Source organism: Syngnathus scovelli, chromosome 9 (assembly GCF_024217435.2).
Source record: "Syngnathus scovelli strain Florida chromosome 9, RoL_Ssco_1.2, whole genome shotgun sequence".
Lineage (NCBI taxonomy): Eukaryota > Metazoa > Chordata > Actinopteri > Syngnathiformes > Syngnathidae > Syngnathus > Syngnathus scovelli.
The window spans coordinates 2,652,516-2,673,373 of NC_090855.1; the positions used below are offsets into that span (position 1 = coordinate 2,652,516).

The 20,858-nt window shown below is 47.9% G+C and overlaps 3 protein-coding genes and 1 long non-coding RNA gene across 7 annotated transcripts; 1 reads left to right on the plus strand and 3 right to left on the minus strand.

The window, feature by feature from the left end:
• Window positions 1–95: 95 nt before the first annotated feature.
• On the minus strand, window positions 96–11,197 carry rusc1 (RUN and SH3 domain containing 1). 2 transcript variants are annotated; one of them, XM_049730771.2, is made up of 12 exons: window positions 11,032–11,197; window positions 6,852–9,994; window positions 4,796–5,551; window positions 4,144–4,266; window positions 3,992–4,068; window positions 3,702–3,876; window positions 3,497–3,602; window positions 3,375–3,421; window positions 2,842–3,287; window positions 2,524–2,774; window positions 2,283–2,444; window positions 96–2,057 (listed from the first exon to the last, which is right to left on the minus strand). In XM_049730771.2, the coding sequence occupies exons 2-12, from the start codon at window positions 9,871–9,873 to the stop codon at window positions 1,889–1,891; spliced, it is 5,334 nt and encodes a 1,777-aa protein (XP_049586728.1). In that variant the 5' UTR covers window positions 9,874–9,994; window positions 11,032–11,197; the 3' UTR covers window positions 96–1,888. The 2 variants fall into 2 exon arrangements, with proteins under 2 accessions (XP_049586728.1, XP_049586729.1); XM_049730772.2 differs by lacking the exon at window positions 4,796–5,551.
• LOC137840638 (uncharacterized) lies at window positions 1,943–19,099 on the plus strand. Its single transcript, XR_011087459.1, has 4 exons — window positions 1,943–2,090; window positions 12,055–12,157; window positions 15,633–17,433; window positions 18,045–19,099. It is a non-coding gene; the product is annotated as an uncharacterized lncRNA (long non-coding RNA).
• fdps (farnesyl diphosphate synthase (farnesyl pyrophosphate synthetase, dimethylallyltranstransferase, geranyltranstransferase)) lies at window positions 11,501–14,211 on the minus strand. Of its 2 annotated transcripts, XM_049730987.1 has the most exons (10): window positions 14,021–14,211; window positions 13,465–13,617; window positions 13,240–13,380; window positions 13,049–13,129; window positions 12,837–12,959; window positions 12,574–12,662; window positions 12,376–12,448; window positions 12,227–12,304; window positions 12,032–12,166; window positions 11,501–11,965 (listed from the first exon to the last, which is right to left on the minus strand). In XM_049730987.1, exons 1-10 carry the CDS (start codon window positions 14,021–14,023, stop codon window positions 11,765–11,767), a joined length of 1,077 nt encoding a protein of 358 aa, XP_049586944.1. In that variant the 5' UTR covers window positions 14,024–14,211; the 3' UTR covers window positions 11,501–11,764. The 2 variants fall into 2 exon arrangements, with proteins under 2 accessions (XP_049586944.1, XP_049586943.1); XM_049730986.2 differs by lacking the exon at window positions 14,021–14,211 and having other exon boundaries at window positions 13,465–13,929.
• fam189b (family with sequence similarity 189 member B) lies at window positions 14,588–20,438 on the minus strand. 2 transcript variants are annotated; one of them, XM_049730913.2, is made up of 14 exons: window positions 19,282–20,438; window positions 19,067–19,123; window positions 18,445–18,552; window positions 18,210–18,326; window positions 18,042–18,149; window positions 17,813–17,973; window positions 17,654–17,753; window positions 17,507–17,558; window positions 17,126–17,420; window positions 16,701–16,993; window positions 16,535–16,573; window positions 16,262–16,437; window positions 15,938–16,084; window positions 14,588–15,863 (listed from the first exon to the last, which is right to left on the minus strand). In XM_049730913.2, exons 1-14 carry the CDS (start codon window positions 19,513–19,515, stop codon window positions 15,627–15,629), a joined length of 2,124 nt encoding a protein of 707 aa, XP_049586870.1. In that variant the 5' UTR covers window positions 19,516–20,438; the 3' UTR covers window positions 14,588–15,626. The 2 variants fall into 2 exon arrangements, with proteins under 2 accessions (XP_049586870.1, XP_049586869.1); XM_049730912.2 differs by having other exon boundaries at window positions 17,507–17,579.
• Window positions 20,439–20,858: the final 420 nt, after the last annotated feature.

The window sequence follows — 20,858 nt, forward strand, 5'->3', positions numbered from 1 at the left end:
TAAATATTTCCGTCGCTTACCTTGAGCCAAGATATTATACATTTATGCTGTCAACATTTTTAAACGTAAAACTCCATTAAAAAAATACAAACAAATTTGGTTCATACTGGCTTGTTTTATTTGGTGTATTTACAAACGAGCACATGCAGGAAGTAGACAGTGACAGGGACACTTTATGCCGTAATCAATAATAGGGCGCACAGGGTATGTCTACGGGCTACATGACACCAGAGAGGAAAGGAGGAGGAGAAGGAAGCTACTAACTACTACCCATGTTACACCCCCGCTTGCACACTTAAACACAAGTGAAAGTGTAGTATGTGCTTTCCCTGACATGAACACTCATATATTTCAGAACCCAGCGATTCAACTCCAAAAGAGCAATAAATAGTCCATCCAATAAATAAATGGCGTGCAAACAAATGCATGGCAGTCGTTACCCTCACATTGGAGGGTAATGCAAAAATAATTAAAAATGTGTCAATTGATGTTCTAGCCAGACGGATTTGTTCTTGTTAAATCGTCTATTTAATGGCACCAATTTGAATCTTGGATTATGAGCACCAGCCTAACGTAATGCTACTGTTGCCATGGTGACAGTAATGCTACACGGCCATTGACACGATAACAAAAGCGTTCCCTGATAGCTGATTTGATCAATAAGAGAAAAAAAATCATGACGTCATTGGTAAACATTTAAACTTCCCCTCATTCACTTTTTTTTTTCAACATGAAAAAAAGAGAATGACTCCTTCCCTGCTCAGAATACAAACAGTGCAACCAAACTTTCTAGCAAATGAAACAACTCGACTGTACGTTGTACAATACAATGTCTTGTCAATTCTAAAAATGAGAAGAATCACTAAAATAGATGACAGCAAAGCAAAGTAGCCTACTGTGTATGAACCTATCACTGCCACAACATGACCACTTTCTACTACCACTGTAGCTAACATCGATGACGAGAGAAGCTTAAACATGGCAGGTTTGCGGGTTCAAGGTGGATGCAAAAGCCAACAAACCGGCAGATATTATTATTATTATCATTATCATCACCGCCATATACATGAGAGGGTTTGCTTGCTGCATTCACTTCGGTGTTCAAACTTGAGCGAAGATTAATGAGCCCATGCCGGGTTGAACCAGTAGTAAATTAGTTAGCCTTAATAAGTGGGTAATCATAGAATGCTATTGTATTTCCTCAAATAGCAGCCTGCCGACTCAGCATTTGTTTGACAGTGACGACCTTTAATTAAAGACTGATTGGTCTCGGAGAATAGAATTTGTCGCTATCTCGGCGGCATTTATTGTACTAGCTAGAAAAAAAGGAGGCCACTATTTGAGGAAAAGCGGCAAATGCATTTGATTTTGGAGACGACACGTGAAGCACGCGGGAAGGAAGGTTATTGGATTTCAAACACATATGTGTGACGACCACTCGAGAATGGATCCGCGTGCGTTTTTTTACTCTGTGTTTAATGCAATGTCAATCTCACTTCATATATTTATATATATATATATACCTATATATTTGTTTTTTATATATATATATATTTATGTATATTTATACAGCAGTAAAATGTCAAACACATATGAACCAGGTGGCAAAAGGTGAGTTTAGGGCTGTAAGGGCAATAAATCACACACCTACACACAGCTACAGTTCACGACATGATCACGTATGCAATAGGAGGTTCTGGGACAGTAATCCCAAAGCGGCCGCCGTCACGACCAGTTGGCGGTCGCTGATCTGATCGACCCGCTGGGCAGGATGGGCATTTAATGGGATATATCATTTAAAGATCATGAATTGATTCCATTTGCTCCACCGTACTCGATGGATTCCGATATATAATTTGACTGTTTTGTTTTTCCAGCTGTTGCGGTGTCACATGATGAGCGAGGTGTAGCCAATAGGTACCAGCCCTTCTCTGTCTCCCTGGCGACAGCGGATCCAGTCTTGGTCCACGCCTCCCAAGACGACAAGCTCCTCCCCCTTGCGAAAGCTGAGTTCGGAGCCCGCCCCGGCGGCGTGGTCGCACAACGTTCGAACGGACCTGAGGGAGCGGCCGGCAGCCAAGACGGCCAGTGTAAGTCAAACAAATACGAGCAATGACATCATCCCCATAAGTGCCGATTCAATTTCATAGGAGGCTATAAAATGAAAGATAAAACATTAGGCTGAGCATTTTTATTTGTAGAGTCAATCAAAAATATTGCAAAGTAAAAAAGATTTGGAATTTATGGAAAAAGTTTCATGTTGAGCTGCCGTACAAAAGTACCTGTGTGGTTTGTCTGTCGTCTCTGGAGTGTCAGACGCTCTTTCCGGCACAGTGTGACTATCTTCTACCGGTTCCGGGGTCTTCCTTAAAACCGGGGCAGAAGTGCTGCTCACTAATCGAGTCAGCGCCGTGACACCGGGAGCCAACCACTGTGAGGGCCGCCTAGATGGTTACGCGCGCAGATAAAAATGTGGTTATCTCATCCGTGAAATCCGAACCCAAAACACTTAAAGGGTCTCACCTGCTTGGTGTTGCGTGACCCAATGGGCTATCTGGGCTTTTAGAAGAGGTAGAGCCAAAGAGGCGACCCAGACCCCATGGCACCTGCGCGACAGGGCTAACTGGAGCAAAGTCGCTTTGTGTCTGGGCCTGACCATTTGGTAGACTGGTCTTCGCCTCATCCGTCTTCCCTGCGGCCGGGTTGAGCTCGGCCAGGTTCTGGCTCAGCCGGCCTCCCCACCGCATCACTGCGCCCCACCCTTGCTGGATCGCCTGTGATTTGGAAAGACAATCGTCAGGTCCGAATAGTCAGACTTGAACTTCAATAGGTTGTAAGCACCTGTCCGGCCTGCTGAGCGAGGCTTTCCTCCTCCATGTTTGGAGGAGGTAGTTCGCCAATCCTCTTGTCCTGAACCCACCGCAGCTGTGGACTTGTGTGATCCAGATTGAAGGACCACCCTGTATTAGGACTACCTTTATCCTCATCCTCTACCTGATGTCCGGTTCCTGTAAAGTCGACCTCCGAGAGGCTTTCCATATATCTCCCACCTCTAATTTCGGATCGGATCGCCTTTGTTGAGAGTCCCGCATTCTGAGCGGGGGGGCTGCACGCCTGTGGTGCGGGACTGTGGGGCTCCAGGTGGTGGTGCTGGAAGAGCAGGTCGAGATTGAAGGTGAGCAGGCTGAGAGGCTGCAGCACGAGGAGAAGCTCGTCGAACAAGGGCTGGCAGACGCTCAGCGACAACCGCATGAAGGAGGACGGACGGTAGTTTGTGTCCAACACATCTGCGGATCAATAAAACAGAAGATGATGATGATAATGACTGCGCTGAAAGGCCATTTAAATGATTTAAAAAATCTGAGGGAACTCACCACTGCTAGAGTGAAGGTGAGACACCCAGAAATCGAGCTGCTTCGAACTAGAACGAAAGAGAGGTGGATCTATAGACCCCGATCAAAGAAATAATTTCTTCTCGTGAACAAGCAGCACTTACTTGAGTAATCCCAGAACGAACGCATTGAAGCGCTGTTTGCTCTGTTTCAGCTGAGGCAATTCGCCAACTCGAACTTGTAAATTGAACAGCGCTTTTGTTTTAGGACCTGAGTGATTGCAAGAATGCAGACAAAATTTGGAGTCCATTCAGTACAGCTCTGAATCAAATCAATAGATTTGACAATTTCAGTAATACTTGCTCGCACCTGGCCGTGTTGAAGCCAAAACCAAGCTCCAGGCCGAATTTGGCCTCCTGCCTGCAATCAGGTCACTCTGGTGGGGCTTTAGACCGTCCGTCAGCAGGCCATGGAGGGCGGGGCAGAGGCACTGCAGCACCAGACGGCCTAGAGATGGATTTACGGTGCTGTCTCCTGATAAGGCCTAAAGATCGGAAGGGAGGGCGACGATATGAAGGAGCAGGCGAGATACGGCAAATCCAGTGCATCATTCGCCTTGAGCTGAAAAGCAAAAAGTCCATCACTGAAGAGTGACTAACCTTTTGAACCACCGTGCGAGAAGAACTGAACTGGGCCAAGACGGCTTCGACCGCCACGCTGACCGCACTGACGAGAGCTGGAGGAAAAATACCAGTTGCGCGGTTAAAGCAAAAAAAAAAAAAAACGCACCCAAAAAGTGCAGCTGCAGTACCTCTCTTTTCCAGCAGGTGCAGAGAGGAGAGCCGCTGTCCTCTCATTGGATGCGGCATTTCTTCGCCCATCCAGGACACGTCGCCTCTCTGCACAGCTCCGGCGAACGACACACTGCGAACAGCTGGCAGCGGAAGCAGTAAAACAAATAAATAAAAAAGAGGGATGACTTAGAGGAATAAAAACTGATATTAACAAGCGCAAGAGAAGCCATGGCGGAGAGATATAGCTGAACTAAAAAAATGTTAATAGGTGACATCGGTGATGAGGCAGGACAAAGCAGATGATTTGAAGGAGGAGTGAGTCATCGGCAGCGATTAGGCCATTTTATGGTTCTTCCTCCATATTAGTCTACGTAAAAGGGATACGAAACAATCCGTGAACGTCGGAAAACAAAGATTGTCTTGCCTGTGTTCACTTGAAGACACAACTCAAGAGTCTAAAATAACAAACCAGCCACACAAGGACGGACAGACGGACAGGCAGTGACAAGAGCCCAATGTGACAGAAGCAGATGTCACCCCAAGCAAACTTATTTTTGGCAGCTTTAAAAAGAACACGCATTCTTTAACATTGATTTCCGATTCCAATCATGACAGTGGGGAGTAACGACAATACAGTAGAGAGAGGAAGAAGAGAAAGAAAGAGCTTACTGGCCACGCGTGGCTGTCGGGAACCCTGGTAGAGTTTTGGGGGCAGAGGGGGAGCACAGAGGGGTATTGTGGGATACAGGTGCGGGTAGTAGATGGGGGCGGCAAGGGCAGGAAGAGTGTGCGAGCGGGGGAAAAGAGGCGAGGTGAGGCCGGAGCCCACCGCGCCGGGAGGGAGCGGTCCCGGGCGCTGGGGAGGCGAGAGGGCACCGATGGGGGAGAGGCGAGGAGGGGAGCCCCCGTGCAGTGGGCAAAGCTTGGAGCGGTGCAGGTAATAGGTGGGCAGAGGGGGCAGCTCTTTGGACATCCTGGTGTGGCTAGCGTTACGGTCTGTTGGTTTTTGTGGGCCACGTGAATACGTCATCATGACGTCTATGTTTTTATACGGGGTGGTGCATTCAGGAACATCCGCTGTACGGATGTCTGCAATGCTCGGCTTGTCGCCGCAGTAGAGTGAGTCCAAATTACAGCGAGAGCCCAGCGTGTCATCAATTCTGCAAGCATTATGAAATTGCTTTGCTGTATTTTGCTTTGATTCCTTCCCACGGTTGGGAGAAACAAAATCAGCCCTGGATTGGTTGCTAAACACAGCGTCAGCATGAGCCCACTTCGGGTCTCCGAGCGTGTCTGAGGACTCTCGGCCGACGTGGGCGTGCGGCCTGGAATTTATATGAATGTGGCCCTGTGGATGGGAAGAAGGGGCAGCGTGGAGGAAGTAAGGCTGGGGGGGCTGGGTAAGGGACAGTGGGGGAGAGGAAACTGCGGGAGGCATAAGCAGAGTAATGCAGGAGCAGCGTGGACAAACAATGGAGACATAAGAATGGGAAAAGAGGTAAAAAAAATGGCAAACAGGAAGGAGAGAGATGCAGAGAATGTTAGTGTCTGTTGAGAGAAAAATGCACACAGGAGTGTATCACAGTCAAAAAGACATACATGAAGTAAAACATCATTTTAACAGTTTGAGTGATTCATGAAAAGCAGTACTATTGGATTTTAGCTGGCAGGACACGACAAGAGATGGCACAAAAATAAAAGTGAAACTATGTTTCAAAAATGTCACCTGCTCTTTCTCCATGTAAAAGGACGGGCATTTAGATTTCCTACATGCCCCAAACGCACACGCTCGGTCAGATGTTAGATAGCAATGACCTCGAGCCTATTCCGTCTTAATAGTACACCCCTCAATCGAGTGAAAACTACCTTGATTTGATCGTTAAATCCACTCAATAACTTCTGAGATTAAAAGTGAGAACAACAGATATCACGTTTCGACTCAGGTTGGAAGTAAACACGCAGTACTTCCTGTTTTGGAAGAAAACTTGTCAGTAATTGGTTGAGCTTCTAAGCCCCGCCCCGTACAAATCTTAAAGCTGTACACACTTAAAACGTCACACATTAAACGGACCATTCTGCAAATTAGCCTTAATCGTTACATTCTCAAGTTAAATGACTCGCTAATTTTGCATATCATTTTTGTAAATGTTAGAATAATTGGAGTGAAACGAATTAAATCATGTTTTATCTCGACGAGCTTTATAGTTTCTCCTGCAGCACTTTATGAGATAAGTAACCCGATCCCAGCTATGTGTCACTCTGGAGAGTGGGAGACAGGGTCCACCAAAAGTGATGGATTCAAACTAAACTAAAAGACATCAAACGAGATAACACGGATTTATATTTAAAAGGGAGGTTACAAAAAACTCTGGTGAGCTCACCAGAGGACTGTCCACCTTCTCCCTTGCTTACCAAGGAGAGGCAATAAATAATTGAATGAGGCAATGATGACATCACACTGTGATAACGCTTGCTGGAGACTTTCCAACCTTCTCCTCATATTACCCCCAGTATCCATCTCCCTTTCACATAGACACACACACTCACACACACACAGTCATCCCTCCCAGTTTGTCCTCTCATTATCTGTAAGCGTTGTGTGACTCATGCTCATCCTCCATCTTGCCACTCGTGTTCTCTCCATTGTGTCCATAACTGTTACATTAAATTATATGGTACTATGAGTGTATTTGTAACATATTGTAAAATGAGAATGGCCTCTCACCAATGCTCCTTGACTCAAGTGTCCTCCCGCCGTCAGCTTGTCCTCTCACCTCCGCCTCTTCTTCCCGCCTCTCCTTGTCCGCCTTCCTCACCGTCACATCTTGGCGCTCCCACTCTCTGCTGGTTGTCCACAGGCTGCTGTCGCTGAGCGAACAGCCTAGCTTGTCACCTCTCGCGCTTTCCTCGTCCACCCTCTGCAGCATCTCCTTCAGGGCCGCCATGGAGGTGAGCGCCGGGGGCGGTTGCATGAACAGGGCCTGGGCCTGAGAGGTGTACTCCCACTGGCTGCCTCCGCTGCCCTCCTTCTCCCGTCTCCACTTCAGGTTATAGAGTATGTCGGGGTCCGGGGTGATGACCGAGGGATCGGGGTCCGGGTCGGTGATCACTTTAGTCGTAGGGGCGCTGCTTTTGTTGCGGTAACGCAACTCTTTGAAGCTGGTGACCTTTGGAACCGGGGAGTTCTTCTTTGCCGATTCGACGGGAAATTTTCTCAGTTGAGTGGGTTGCGGCGGAATGTCGGCCTCGGGTGTGAAAGCGATCAGCCAATCGAAGCGCTCGGGCTGTGCCGAGTTAGCTAGGAGTGTGCTGACCCTAAGGGGCGGCACGCTTGGTGGGACTGGTGGTAAAGGTCGAGGTGGAGGAGGAGGGGGAGGTGAATCGAGCACCTCACCTGGATAATGGCGGGACTCAAAGCTTATGTTTTTTGCTTTTGTGTCCTGCGTGTGACTTAAAGTGGTGCTGTAGTAAGTGTCTGATGTCAAAATGCTGCTTTTCTTCCGCCTTCGAGCCATCTCGGAGAACGAGGTGGTTCTCTGGACCCCTTTGCCCTCCACTGACTTCCCCACCCTGGGAATGTCTGCCCTTCCGTCCCCAGCTGACTTCCCTCTGCTACTCCATTTGTCTTTTTCCACCATTTCGGGATCACAGTCCCTGAACTCTTCGGCTAAACAAATCCCCACATCTTCCTCCTCTAACACCCCGACGCAGTCACCCAATTCTGGGCTCAGTTTGAGGAGCTCAGCCTGGGTCAACCCCGCGAGCATCAGCAACTTGCGGATCTCCACATCCAGAGCATGGAAGGAAGGAGGAGGAGGCAGGGCCGGCGGCGGTGGTGGGGGGATACCTGGCGGGGGCAGGGAGGAGGATATTGCCGGGGGAGGAGGCAAAGGCGGCGGGCGTGTGGTCGGAGGCGGGAGAGACAGCGGCGTCTTTTCCTGTTCCGCTTGAAGTGCAGCGAGGCGTTGGGCCTCCTTCCTGGCCAGGTGTCTCCTCCGAGGTGGAGGAATAGGAGGGGTCGGGGTGGGGATGGATGGAGAGGAGGCGGTGTAAAGAGTCAGGTACTGCACTGGTTTGGAGGCAGGGAGGGGAGGGATGGACGGTGGGGACGGGGGCAAAGGTTTCTCGCAGCGAAAGGTGCTGAACGTGGGAGAGGAAGAGTTGGGCGAGAAGGTGGATAAGGTGGGCGAGGTGGACACAGCCATGGAGGTGGTCTCCCGGCTGATGTTGATGTAGGTGTGGAGGTCGGAGTTGACGCTGGCGTGACGGGCCGGAGGTTTCGGGGGTCGAGGAGGTGGCTCCGCCGGGGAGGGGGTGAGGGAGTCCGGAGCGGGAGGATCGTCGCTGTCCGACGGAGCCGTCAGGTCCACGCCGGCGTCTGAGAACTCCTGAGATTCTCCCATGAACCCTCCGCCGCTTTTGTAGAGCTTCCAGCCCATGTCGACATTGCCCATTTCATCCATGACGTCGGAGAGGTTCTGCTCCTCCAGATCCCCCAGATCAAAACCCTTCTCGTGGAGTCTGGCAACGTAGGCCAGTTTGATTTCCCTGTTGACCTTCTCCAAGCGATCCAAGTGGTCCAAGCGATCTCTCAAGACATCCCAATTCTGCTCGCCCTCCAAATCCCAACGGGCCACCTGGATCACCTGACTGAAACGCTCCATTTTCCCAAACTCGCCCACCGATTCCAGAAAGTCCAGCAAACCCAACTTGGTGACTTGGGGATCATCTTTAACACCCAAGTAGTCTGGAGAAGGTGTGTCCAGAGCTGAGGGGTAGCCCTCATCTGGGGACGAAACGGGCGTGTGAAAGGTTACGGGACAGCGACTGATTGGTAAGGAAGGGAGCGAACGTGCAGGCGCCTGGCATTGCGGAGAAGACTCTTTGATTGACGCCGATACCAGATCTTGCTGTTCAGGAGCGTATTGATCGGCACAGTCGGACTCCAGATCGGAGCAGGAGCTAATGGAAGTGGACGAAGAAGAGGTGGAGGAGGAGAGCGAGAACTCCAGCAGGGAGGGAGGGCAGTCGCAGCACGAGGGCACCAGGGTGTCGTCGTCGTCATCCTCGTCGTCGCGGTCTCCGTCGTCCTCGTCGTCGATATCGATGTCTCCGCTGCTGCTTTCGTCATCCTCTTCCTCGGATTTGACGTCTTTCTTGTCATCCAGAGCGGCTTCTTCTTCAGGTTGGGGAGGAGGCTGCGGTTTCTCTCCAGAGGGGGACCGGTCCTCGTTTTTCCTCTGGGGTACCACGAGCGGCGGCGGCGGGGGAAGCTGCAGTTGGTGCCGGAGAGAAACGGTGTTGTTGTTGTTGTGATTATGGTTGAACATACTGTTGCTGTCCTGCGGCGAGCGGCCGTCGCAGCACAAGCAAGGCAGGCTGGGCTCGTTGCAGTTTGGGTCGAGAGGGAGAACGGAAGGAGCCGGAGGAAGAGGAGGCGACATTTTGTTCGCTGCCGCCCCCGTGCGAACACTTTTGGGTTTGGGTTTTGCGGATTTAAAGGAGACGGAGCTTTGTTTTGCACCAAACCTGCTTTGGCTAAGCGGAACCCGAGGCGGCGCCGCCGTCAGCCTGGTCCTGGGGGCGACGACGGGAGCTTTCGTGACCCGCCTGGGGGAGGACGAGGTGACAGTGTTCATGTTTTTATCCTCCTTCTGAGCACCGCGAGACTTTGGTCCCATGTAGGTCGTGGTCCGCCTGCTGACGTCAAAACGCCGCGGCTTGCCGGGCTGAGCGGAGGATTGCATTGTGATAATTGGATTTTTTTTTTTTTGGGAATAAGATATTTTGGTTTTATCGTAACAAACGCTGGGCCAAGCCAATTTTGCCGCGGCGTGACGATCACATGTTGGAATGACTTCCTAATCCCTGAAACATCAAAGGAAACACATTGTGAATATTCATGATGAGTAATATATTACTTTTTTTTTTTTGCATCATATTTAGATTAAAGCAATCGTCTGTAGCAGAGGTGGGCAACTTTTCAGCTTGACTCATATACAGCCTGCAAGAATATTTGATCCATGTAATTTTAAAAAAGAAATGAGACCTAGTTCAATATTTTTAATTACGTAAGCTAACCGCTGTAAATTAAAAAATATATTTTCTAGAGTCCTTGTCAGTCAGGGTCCATTTGAATCATCACTGATTGATCAATTGAGTTAAAATTTTACCATAATTGTTATAAAAAGTGAATTTCAACTATAATCCAATTTATACACTGTTACTTATATTGCCACCATCATCATCATCTGTTCAGCCTGCTCACTGCTGTTGTTCCCTGCCTCCATCTGTGCATCCACCCTCACCAGCTCATAATGAATATGATTTTTTTTTTTCTTTGAAAGGAAACAAAAGCATCCCTTAAAGCTAGGGAAGAGCTGATTTAAGTGGAGCATGAAATAATCAGGCAGCAGCAGTGAGGCTGCATGAGAAGAAGCCTATTGCTCATTGCTGCACTGTGCCCTTTCACGTCACTGCAATGTAAATCACTCTCGGCTCAGTCTTGATTGGCCACGTCGAGACGAGAAAAAAAAATCAAGCTCCTTAGAAAATAGGACGTGATGACATGTAATTTGACTCTGCTTACGTGAACGGTATTGAGCCTGCATTTATTGATCCATAGACATGATGGAGACTGGGAGGAGGAAGAGGAGGGAGGGAGGGGCGGAGGGAGGTGGGGGTACCATCCGCATCGCCCTACTATGAAGGCCCATCCGCTTGTTTTGGGCAAATATTCCCACTACACTCTCAAATAACCCTACTGCATTTGTATTCTGACCTAAAAATGATGTCAAGCGATCGTTTTAAATCGGTAGCTGTGTTACGGTGAGGATTCAAGCGGGCATCCTGTTATTTCACATGCACTTGTATACAGAATAAAAATGATTTAAATGACGACTCACGTCAAAGTAGAAGGCGTCCATCTCGGGCGTTTCGTCTTTTCCCGGACGTGAAGAGCATCAGTCTCCTGGCGAGCCACCGCGTACCGATACGATCGAAAGATGATGCGAGGGGAAAAGGGAGGGCGCTCGGTCACGTGGTCGGTACTGCTCTCCCCGGTGTGTCACGTGACTCCCGCAAGGGCGTAGCGGTCCGCCGACTCGATATCAGCACCGAGCAGTACCAACCTTGCCATACGCTGACCCCACCTCTTGGCTTGTCATAACATCTCATTCATCTCGTTCCGTTGGAGATAATTACTTAACCCCCTGCTGGCTTTTATTGGAACTGAATTGCAGCGACTTGACATAGTTTTAGTCTATAGATAAAAGTCAAGCTTGGATAGGTGATCCAAATAAAAAAAATGGTGGATGAGAGTTCATTTTGGGACACGTTAAAAAAAAACAAGACGTCAGGGAAAACACCATAATCATATATCTGTACATTTGATATTTATTAAAGGCAATAAACAAGTCCTAGGCAGGCTATATATACTTCCAGCAGCAGATATAAAAATATAGACAGCAGGTCTGCCTCAAAGTGCAGCTCTCATACATTGCATTGCAAAATTCATGCATCTTCAAATCACAGATGAATTTTAAACTATCCAGAAGAGAATGACTTGGCGATGCTGCAATGAATAGAAGCGAAATCGGTCATTTAAACCACTGCCACTATGGTTTATCATTATCCCATTCACTTGTTCCTCTTGTAGATCTTTTTGGCAAAATTGAGGAACACGGCATGTGGAAGGTTCTGAGCGTGACACGCGATGAGTTTCTGCAAGCGCTGGTAGCTCTCGTCTTCGTACTTGCGGTAGAGGCTCGGCATCTGCAGGGCGTCGTATAACGCTTTGACCTTTCCCACGCTGGCGTCGTCGTGCCGCCCGTAACACGCCTGAGGGACACAACGAATGCCACTTTTAGCCATTCGAGTCAGGGAGATTGCTGAACTGAAACCCACCTCTAACTCTGTTCTCTGTTCAGGGGTCATGACCTCCATCGCCCTGACGACAAGCCAACTGCACTTGTTATCTTGGATATCCGTGCCGACCTTTCCTGTCACAGCGGGGTCTCCATAACAGTCCAGGTAGTCGTCCTGCAACACAAGCACATTGTTTGTCTCTGTCCACAAAAAAAAAACACAATAATTACTCACTTGTATTTGGAAAAATTCACCCATCTCCAATAAGATGAGTTTGGCATTTTTATGCTCCTCTTCATCATTGATTCCAGCCTATAAAAATGTGATAGAGATGTTTCAGGAAGAGTTTTATTAACTGGGGGCTCAATGACTGCCTTGCTCACCATGTACATCGCTGCTGCCACCGGGAGGTAGAAGGAGTAGAAGGCAGTCTTATATTTCACAATCGCTTTATACCTGAAAGTGTTTCATAACATTTATCATGACAAGGTGAAATTTTAATTCAGACCAATTACGTAAAATTGGATTATTTTATGGAATAGTGCTGCAGGGATTTCATTCCCTCCATGTTGTCTACTTGCCTCTCGATGGTGAATCTGTTGAGGTCAATGTGACCAGGGGGCGCGGTCATGAGGTCCAGAGCTTGGCCCAGTTCTGTCTGGAAGGAGGTCTGCAATAATAAAAAGAGATCACAACTTTACTTATTGAGCACCTACAACATACAAACTCGAGTTTAAACCCAGGAGCTTTTGACTCGTGAGGCATTTGTGCTAACCACTAGCCTGCCGTGCTGGCCTTGAATGAAGTATATTACAAAAAATACAACCTAGAAATAAAGTAGTACCTCATTGAATAGCTCTAGCAGGTGAACATAGTAGGGCTGGTTTCTGCAGTGTCTGCGGAGAAGTCTGTAAATGGAGCCCTCCAAGAGGAAGGAGTCGTTGATGGCATCCAAACCAATGCCGTCCTTCAGAAATAATTAAAAACAGGAGTCATACAATAAAATGGAGGACACTCTCCGATAAAAATTGTTTTTCCAAATGGATCAAGCTTAACCTTCTTGTACCAGCAGGGCTGTCCTCTGCGGGTCACAGACGCATCCATAATGTCATCGGCGACAAGGAAGAAGGCTTGAAGCTAAAAACACCCGCAGAACGAAACATCAGGTGCCACAAAAATTATCAAATTAATGTGGTTGAAAACATTTTTGCTCATCGATGACTTCGAGATTTGGGCCACCAACTTACCAATTCAATACACCATCCGACCACCAGAGCGCGCTGCACGTCGTCCTGCGTGAGACGACTCGGTGGGAGGAGCTCCCGCAAGGAGCCAATCACAGACAGGCCGCGATTCCTTTTGCCTCCCGGGGCATTATAGAGCAAAACCTAAATCACCAACACAACCATGCATTTTAGTAGTCTTACTCACTAGACGTGACATCGTCAGTGAGACTGTCCCCATCAAGTCACCTCTCTGAGCCGGTTCATGGCGTCGAGCAGTACAGGGTCGGTGAGGTCCTGCTCCGTCAGCTCCCGTACTAGCTCTTCGAACTGGGCTTCGAACAGCCCCGGGTCCGAGAGTAGAGCCTTCTTGCTATGGGACCCATTGCAGATGTTGTCTCCCTGGAGAGACGACAGCAGTGATGCCCGGTGTTGTACTTTAAGCGACGTCCCGACTGGCCGCATGATGCGAACCATTTTCGGGACTGGCAATCGGAAAAGGTGCCTCATCCCAAAAAACGATCCGAGTGTCCTTCCTTTGCAATGACTTGCAAAACTAAGCCTTTGACATTGCTTATTTTAACGCGAGCAAGTGGTGCGCTACGTGAAGTTAGTTTAGGTGAACAACAAGAGCAAGGATTAAACTGAATTGCTATTATTAGCTAGCAGATTCTCTTGTCAGAACAAGTAGCGTTGGGTGACGTTACTGGAATCGTTTACCTTTCAACTGCCTATCAGCAAGCGACCGGTGTTCATCGCTAATAAAGAAAAACACTTTTATTCATAACGCACGTTCTTTACGTACCATACTCGTGTTGTCGTTGTCTCCTAAACTGTATCAACGCAAAGTTGCGCCCCGATGGATTTTCAAATTGAAATCAAACCGAGGACCGTGAATGTCTCTTGAAACCAGGATGTGCAGATTGTAGTTCCCATTGCGATAACGCCTGTTTTAATAGAAAGCTGCAAAACTAAATTTCCCATCACTCCTTGCGGCTTGGAGTTATGGGCGGAGATTAAGAAGACTCGATTTGACACTCTGCGTTCTCATTGGCTACTTGTATCGAACCAGGATAGGCTTTTTCACAGACTGGCCAATGGAATTCAAAAGTGGGAGGGGTTTCAAGTGGAGTGGGGATACTGTGAACCAATGGGCGAGCCTTTATTTTTTTTTTTACTTAGAGACCAATAGAAGTAAAAAAAAATTTTTTAAAAACACTAAAACATGAATAAAGAAAGTAATACATGCGTTAAATATCTTGTTTTTTTATGATTCGGCAACGTTGAATATTTTTCTTCACTTAATACCTCGCCATATTTAAAGACACAAATTCACTAACCGCAGTTTACATGTAAAACCAATAAATAGGTGTCATATTTACATACAATTTATTCAGGTTTTAAGATTGTATTGCAAAGCCTGCCATACAGATAATCATTTCTTTTAAATAAATAATGCAAGACATAATGCAATAATAATGCAAGACAGGAGGAGGTAGAAACACGCCTCGGTGGAGAGTGCTTGTATGTGTAGCCAGTACATGTACATTTTGAAAATATGTTTCTTATGTGTGGATACAAAATGCACCATTGCTGATACCATCATTTTCACTTTGGTACATTTTGCAGAAAAAAAAAAAAAAATCAGTCTGATGCCATCGGTCTGAGCCCTATACAGTAGTGTTCTTGTAAATATGTACATTTATTACAAGAGCCTCATTTCATCTGAGTCTCAGTGCAACTAACACATCTTTATCTTACAGGATCCGCCCGAAAAAGCCACAATCAGATATGCTTGATGCACAAGGACATATTGCACACCAAACGGGGTGTGCTGCGTATGCATATTTTGTTTGCAACACTTGATATTAGACACACTTTGAACACTTCCTGTACGTTTTCTGTGGACAAGGGGGTGGGAAAGTGTCAACCCATGCAAATGAAGACATTTCACAAGATATATTTACCGTGTCTGATGTTTGTGGGGGTCGCAAAACATGCACGAACGCCACACCGTGTTTCCAAGGGGCCAGCCATAGAGAATACAAGCATTCATATTATGGATGCTAGCAAATACATCGGTGGCGGAAGGCGGGTAGAATTGCCCCCCAAAAAAAATCACACTCAGCTAAATATGCATGGTCAGGTCTTTTTTTCATTTTCTTTTTACATGGAAGACAAAATATTATTTTTTAAATCACTGTTCACCCTGCCAACCCCTTATGTCGAACAATAATGTACAAAAGGGTCTTTAGCATATTGTAATCCATTATTTTGAATCTCCAGTATTTTTCCACTGCAGCCGAATGGAAAGAGCGTCTCGTCTGGTATTCAGCACCTTTCTGAATAAGGCCATAAGACTTTCGGAGTTGATGGATCTTCAAACGATTATTTGATCATCTTTCTGGTCTTCACAGGGCCGATTCCGAGTAAAGCGCTCCCGACGAGCCACGTTGTAGGTGAGGAGACACTAATCGGCGTACGGAGAGGGACGACGAGGAGTTCAGATCCCCGCAGCTGCGCAAGTGGATGCCCTCCGGGGCGCGGGCGCCGTGGCTACGGTTGTGGCGGCTATCGCTGTGTGAGTGATGGTGAGTACGTTGTTGATTGGGTTGTCCTCGATTGGTACTCCAAGGCGCCCGCCAAACCTGCGTGATTATTTTTTTTGTTTTATTATATAAGCAAGGACGTACTATTTGAGGGCATAATGGAGTGGTCATACTTGTTCCAAAGACAGATGGTTGGTAGCAGTGCCCTCAGCACCTGCTCTTCTTTTAGGTACTTGCCCCGTGCTTCCAGCATGCTCGGAGGAGGGCGCCAGGTTGCGTTTGGAACGCTGTAGGAAGCGAGCCACCAGAACTCGAGTCACCTTGCGGGGGAGACAGATTGTTAAAAAAAAAAAAAAAAGTTGTCCTCTGCATTTAATGCATCCCCGTGTGATTTTGATCCATCCCATTGTATTCACACAACCAAATTATTTTCAGATTGGGTTCGTTTTTCCCAAGGTCGGGAAGTCGGACATATTTGAGAACCTTTTCAGACAAACCTTGAGGTCACCAAGTGAGCGGTGGTATTCTCTGGGTAAACGCAAGGGCGACACCGGTGGAGCTTTGGGAGGAACTTGCACCCCCGGATCTGTAGGTTGGATGCCGTCTTTTCTTGGTAAAGCCGTAGCCGGCGGCAAAGCTGTTCGGGGCAGAAGCAACGCCTCACTGGATGGACCTTTAGAGACAATAATCATTTTTTTACCTTCTTTATCAACTCATTTGGAATGGACGCGCCATATTCTTCCATCTTTATAAAGTTTAGAAAATATTACCTATGTCTGGAGAAGCTTTGCTGCACCCAAAGCTAAAGTCTGGAGGACAAAAAGATATTTTTAACCAGTCATCTAGCACCTTTCAAAGGAACCAAGGACGTTTGACAATAACTCTTGGGATATAAAAGCAATTTTGATGACATTAGAAGCGCCCTGCCCTAATTACCTGCACCCGAAGAGGAGCTGAGGCCCGGCTCACTGCGTGACCTCATGATGCGTAGGACGCCTCCGTTGTCATTTCTGCCGTTATTCTTCCCGGCCCGTCGTCGCAGGTACAGAGGCTGGCGCTGTCCACCGCTCTGCTCGCCGGCGTCATGGCCAACCGCTTGGTGTAAAGGAGTGGACGGGCGAACGCGGATGTCCGGTATGGGGGATTTCTGTTGTGAGTCGGAACCCTCCATGGACCCCAGCTGGGAGCAGCTTCGAGCTAGCAACGCCTGGCGCCGCAACACTGGAGACCTGGAGAACAAGAACACGGCGAGTAACACCTGAGACTTTAAAAACATTCAATAATTCTTTGATGATTTTAGTCGAACAAAACCAGGGTGCTCTGGGACTGGATCTTATTCTAAATGACCCGCATCCACCCACCTGTACGTGGGGGTCGCAGTGCTGGGTGAAGAACACGAGTTGGACCTCTCTCCTCTGAGAAAACGTCTGGCTCTGGGTCCTCCAGCCAGAGGACTCTCGGGCGTCTGCGAGCGAGGACCGCGGAAGCTGACCGATCCGACGTCCGGCCCGTCGCTCACCTCGCTGGCTGTCCTGCTGGCCCTGCCGCCTTGAACCCTCATCCCCACCTCCAACAGACAGGAGTCTTCGGACGGGGACGAATCATCTGGGATGTCCACAATCTCTGACATGAGCAGAGACCCACTGTCCATGGAGACTAAATACATGAAGTAAGGGAAAATTATATATGGATTTTATGAAGCCTTATTTTTAAAAGAAATGCAAATTTAGATGTTTGCTTACCTTCTCCACTGAACGCTGTGGACGTTGCTCGCTCACCAGACAGCTCAGCGCCCTGTTGGTCGAACATTGTTGCCTTAACACAATATCACCAGAAACATCAGCAGAGTTCCTCTTCAAAAAAAAATATTTGTCCATAATCATGCTCACCTGGCTGGCAGCTCTTTGTCCCATCACGGCCTCGTAAGGAGGAGGACAGTCAGTCGGGTAGAGCGGAATGGGACTCTCCATGGAGCCATTGTAGGTGATACTACACAACACAATCGGGATTATTTACGTATCGCTAACGTGAGAAGATCCAAATCTTACCTCTGTGCGTCTGTCTCTGAGCTGCAAGTGTACTCGGGAGGATAGTAAGGAGGCGGCGGAATGGGCGGGACAAACTCTTCGAAGTCCATGATGTTGGTCAGGAAGGCGTCCTGAGGCGTTGTGCATTCCGGGTTGACGGAACGAGAACGGTGCGGCGCCAGCTAGGTCGGGGTGAGAAGCACGTCATCAACAAAAACCTTCACGATGCAAGATTTATCTGTGCGCTCACCAGGTGCACAAGGTCCAAGGAGAAAATATGGATGCTGCAGGTGACCGTGGACAAAGTGCAGATGATGGTGGAAAGAATGCTCAGACCACACGCGCTGAACAACAAGTCCTGTAGAACAATACGGAACATCATTTGACCTGAAAACGAGAAGGATCCAAGAGGCTTTACCTTCAGTTGATGTCTAACCGAGTGGCAGTCGGAATTACGGTTGAGGACGAGGGTTCCATCCTCTTTGCTGGAGCAGATTTCAGTAGGCGCGCAACACACACAACGGCCGTTCTCCACCTACACAAAAAAAGTGAAGTCAGGCTTTGCGATGCTGCTATATCTGACCAAACAAAAATCTAATCCTGGAATATTCCATCTGTTCCGAAGGACATTTTAGCGCTCGCTGTGTTTACACCTGGCAGGTGAGCATGGACTTGACCATCTGCGCGTTCTGGCAGGAGAGCATGGAGCCGGCCAGACTGAGGATCACGCAAACTGCAGACAGCAGCATGAAAAGAGAAACCTGCGGAGGGACGGGGACACACCACCACAGATTTATTTATTTTTTTATCACCATAATATCAAATTGGACCAAACTGAAAGTATCGTTACAATTTCCATCTATCCATCAGTATTCCTCCAGGGACAAACACATTTCCATCCTGGAGTAACTTTGCAAATATGTAAGTCATATTTCACAGGAATGTATCAATAATTCACAACTACAAGAGGATCCATCTGCGAGGGGTTGCCAGATCGATTAATAATACAAGACCCCTCGTGCGGACTGTCACGTTCAATTGCTGTTTATGGTATCTATTAAAAAAAAAAAAAAAAGTGCAGTTGCATGACATCTTTTGAAAAGACTAAGTGCCTTATTGGTTATTTCTCGGCCATGTCAAACCACATCCCGTCTGTCTCCCCCGGCTACCATATATTTGTCGTAAAACCACCATCCATTTTCTATACCTGTTACTCATCGGAGTAAGAGGTCCAGTCCCCGGTAAAAAAGTTTGGGAAAAGGAAAATGGACATACCACCAGCGTCAAAGGTCTCCTCCATGAGATAATGCCGACTATCCCGGATGCCACCACCTACAAAGAAATACACAAACAAGTGAAGTGCAGAGAAAAGTGTAGTTGCATAAGTGTGCACACCCTTCTATAACTGAGGTTAAAATTGAATCTATTGCATTCAAACTAGTGATCGTTAGCCCAGATGTGCTACCATTTCTGTGAGTTGCCCTACTTACAAAAAATCCAGCCCAGAAGGGACAAGACTGCCTCACGCGAGCAGATGAGGTGAAGGCCATGCTGGTGAAGGAGAAAGCCAGGACCATGGCGCCCAGGCCCAGGTGGCACAGGCCCAGATAGAGGAGCAACTTAGCCCCCCCGGGGCCTCGACCTGAAATACCACGCCGGCTGTCCGACCAACCCCGGGAGCCCGAGGCCGATGCCACGCTGCTGGAGTCTGACGGTGAGGGCATGTTGGAGATGTGATGGAAGAAATTTGTAGTTCTTTAAGAAAAGTTCAAGGGTGACTGAACATTGTGAGCCTGGTCAGCAGAAAGTTGAGAATGGACAGCCAGCTCATTTGACTGTTTCAGCCATGGCCGTAGAAGTCAATACAGCTCGCAGCAGCACCCCCTCCTGCAACAAGACTCCTCTGCATGGCTCATATCGACGGTTGTGCTCGCTGATTTTTTTTTTTTTTCCTTCTTTCCTCTGCTTCCACTCTCGCCAGTGGCATTGCGGCAAGCATCAGCAGGTAGCGCGTTGTCAAACATCCCCCAAAGATGGAAAGACGCGCATCTCTCTCAGCTTGCGGGCCGCTCGGCTGTGTGTGTGTGTGCGTTGTGCTCCTCCCGAACGAGCATCATCCGACCTTCTATCTGGACCACCGAGATGGGGAAAAGATGAATTTCTCTCACCTATATCAACAGCAACCACATTCCATCGATTTAGAAAATGCACCAAAAAGGATGCACCACCTCACGGGGATCGAACGGTGACAAGTCCGCCTGGTGTGCCGCCTCTTTCCTCCCCGCGGTCACGCGGGCATCACGTCCACTTGCGTGTTAAGTGTCCCGGACGTTCGCTCACTGCGCCTTCCCCTCTTGCTCACAAGCTACATATTTAACAACACGCCGCATTTCAAATCATCATTTTAAGTCCGTGTTTTAAAACGCCTCTGTGTGTTTTCCAGCGTGGATCCGCCTCCGGCATCGTGCAAGCCCGAACCTGCCCCAGTGCGTGATGACAAGGCACGTAAAGTGTGCGTGAGATGCGGCAGAGGAGGTGGGTGCTGATGCTGGGAAGGGAGGGTGCGAGCGAGGGAGGAAGGAGGGAAGATAGGAAAGAAGGAAGGAAAGCAGCCAGGAAGGAAGGAAGGAGCACAACCATGGTTGCCTAGCAACCAGCTGCAGCATATGCATAACAAAAATAAAATGGAAAATTGGAATTGATCATAAGGTGCCTGAAAGTCCGCAATGTGAACTACCAGGCTCCCTCCCAGTGGGCCTCATTCACAAGCAAGAATAAACAGACATCTAGCCAAGATCCACTTTTTTTTTTTCCACTAACCAATCGAAGTGGGGACTCCTTTCTTCTGTTTTTTTTTTTAGAGCTCATGTGGGTTAGCACACTAACCTCATTTGTGTGAAGCAAAAGTTTGTCATCTGCAAAAAATATTTAATAATTGTAGATTTTTTTTTAAATGGCAAATTTATTGGTCACACTGAAGAATGTTCTCAGTAGATCCTTTGCTATTCAGGTCATGGTAACCGTCAAAATTTAACTTATGGTGGTCAAATATGACATATGCTACATG

Coding starts and splice junctions, on each gene's coding strand:
- fam189b (XM_049730912.2), bottom strand. CDS start 19,515: ATGCCCTCACCGTCAGACTCCAGCAGCGTGGCATCGGCCTCGGGCTCC. Junction 18,327..18,444: donor AGTCCATGCTCACCTGCCAG/GTGTAAACACAG, acceptor TTTTTTGTGTAG/GTGGAGAACGGCCGTTGTGT. Junction 17,974..18,041: donor CCTTGGACCTTGTGCACCTG/GTGAGCGCACAG, acceptor ACCCCGACCTAG/CTGGCGCCGCACCGTTCTCG.
- rusc1 (XM_049730771.2), bottom strand. CDS start 9,873: ATGCAATCCTCCGCTCAGCCCGGCAAGCCGCGGCGTTTTGACGTCAGC. Junction 4,069..4,143: donor GCACCTGCTGGAAAAGAGAG/GTACTGCAGCTG, acceptor TTTTTCCTCCAG/CTCTCGTCAGTGCGGTCAGC. Junction 2,058..2,282: donor ACGACAGACAAACCACACAG/GTACTTTTGTAC, acceptor CCGCTCCCTCAG/GTCCGTTCGAACGTTGTGCG.
- fdps (XM_049730986.2), bottom strand. CDS start 13,725: ATGAGGCACCTTTTCCGATTGCCAGTCCCGAAAATGGTTCGCATCATG. Junction 13,381..13,464: donor CCATGAACCGGCTCAGAGAG/GTGACTTGATGG, acceptor TTGGTGATTTAG/GTTTTGCTCTATAATGCCCC. Junction 11,966..12,031: donor AACAGAGAACAGAGTTAGAG/GTGGGTTTCAGT, acceptor TGTGTCCCTCAG/GCGTGTTACGGGCGGCACGA.